The sequence below is a fragment of the Lactuca virosa genome, chromosome 2 (genome assembly GCF_052849685.1).
Source record: "Lactuca virosa cultivar CGN04683 chromosome 2, Lactuca_virosa_CGN04683_v6, whole genome shotgun sequence".
NCBI lineage: Eukaryota > Viridiplantae > Streptophyta > Magnoliopsida > Asterales > Asteraceae > Lactuca > Lactuca virosa.
This window is the reverse complement of record NC_136427.1, coordinates 227,748,182-227,749,871: the sequence shown is the minus strand read 5'-3', so window position 1 is coordinate 227,749,871 and position 1,690 is coordinate 227,748,182. Positions and strand designations below refer to the sequence as shown.

Genomic DNA, 1,690 nt, shown 5'->3' with positions numbered 1-1,690 from the left:
AATAATAGACCACAAGAAGAATAATTTTAAACTTGTAACTTTGTCTCCATGCTTCTTATGGTTGATGGAAAAAGTAACCAATTGATGGAGGAGTCGATGAAACGGTGAACGGATGTGGCTTTCTTGCAAGACACCCAAATGGAATGCCCCGTTTGCAATGGTAGTCTAGAAATCATAACCACTCACCCCCGGTAATACTCTCGAATAGACAACCTCAAAAAAATATCAAAAACGGGAGATCTTGTTTCGTTTTCATCATAAATACCCATCCTATTTCATATCGAGCACCACAAAATCAATTGGAAAAATAAATTTTCCAATATTCACCAAAATATCCTCAACTATGCCTCGAGGATGAGTCACTGAACGGTTGGCCATATGAATTGTCATTCGAGTAGCCTTCAAATCTGGAAGGTTGAGCTTTTGATAGAACAAATAAGGCATCAAATTTATGCTTGCTCCATAATCGGCTAAAGCAAATGTCTTCATATTATTTCCGAATTCACATGGAAGTGTAAGGCGTCCAGGATCTCCCATCTTATTTGGTATTTCTCCCATAATCACCATGGAACTTTGCTCACTAAGGACAACCTTGGAATTCTTTTCTAGTTGTTGGCGAGTGTCGAGTAAGTCTTGAAGAAACTTTGCATATTCGGGCACCTGAGCCAAGGATTTAATAAATGGAGTATTAATACGAATACCCTTAACTTGCTTCATAAACTTCAGATGCTCTTGCTCCAGTGGGTGAACTTTGGCTCGAGAAGGAAACGGTAGCGTAGGACAAAAAGGTTAAGTGCAAGAATGATTTTCTGTTCAGATCGTGCCCACGTCGTGAGGACGGTGTTTAAGCAACATTTTTCTATTCAACTTTCGACTTCTTTGGTTGTGGTCCGGGTTGCTTTGGCTCTTCTTCTAATGCTTCTAAAAACTCAGAAATAGTGTCTTCTTCAGTGTCGATGGGCATAACATGTTGTTGTGGTTTTTTATTGAAAATTTGTGGAGATAATCGTTCATTAACCAATGTAGTTAATTGACCAAGTTGAACTTCAATGTTTTGGATTGATGCTTGATGATTTCTAAGTAAAGCTTGCTGATCTCTCATTAGAGCTTGCTGGTCTCTTATTTCCGCATCGGTTTCATCATGGCGTTTTTCCGAAGCCTCCATGAATCTAGTAAGCATGGACTCAAAATCAGCTTTCTTTTCAGGTTGTGGTTGCTCTTTTTGGTAGAAGTCTCGGTCTGTTTGCCTATAATTCTCTTCTTTTTGCTTTTTGTATTCATCGTATGGAAACCATTCCTTCTTCGGTATCCTCCAATCTTCATCATAGCGGTCTCCACTTGAGTAGCATACTTGAGCTTTCTTATTACCGTTTTCGTCCAAATGACAATCTTTTGTCAAATGTGGACCATTGCGTTTTTCACAACCCATACGTATAGCATGAATGGATTGATCCATCTTTGTCATTCTCTAATCCATATTATTCAACATAGCCAAAACAGTCGCGATGTCTTCAGAAGTGCCACTCCCAATTCCTTTTGCTCCATTATTTCGAGGATTGTGATACTCACGTGAATGCTTAGAAAACTCTTCAATGAACCCCTTAATCTCAGTGGGATTTTTCTTAGTTAAAGGTCCTTGAGAATCAAGGAGTTTCCTTGTCATCACATTTACCCCATCATAGATACATTA

General features: G+C 38.9%; 1 protein-coding gene across 1 annotated transcript; it reads right to left on the bottom strand.

Moving 5' to 3' along the window:
- Positions 1 to 270: 270 nt before the first annotated feature.
- LOC145158263 (uncharacterized) lies at positions 271 to 717 on the bottom strand. Its single transcript, XM_079077184.1, has one exon. It carries the CDS (start codon positions 715 to 717, stop codon positions 271 to 273), a length of 447 nt encoding a protein of 148 aa, XP_078933310.1.
- Between the last annotated feature and the right edge of the window lie 973 nt (positions 718 to 1,690).

What these genes read in the sequence shown, in the direction of transcription:
- LOC145158263 (XM_079077184.1), bottom strand. Translation starts at nt 717, where the DNA reads ATGAAGCAAGTTAAGGGTATTCGTATTAATACTCCATTTATTAAATCC.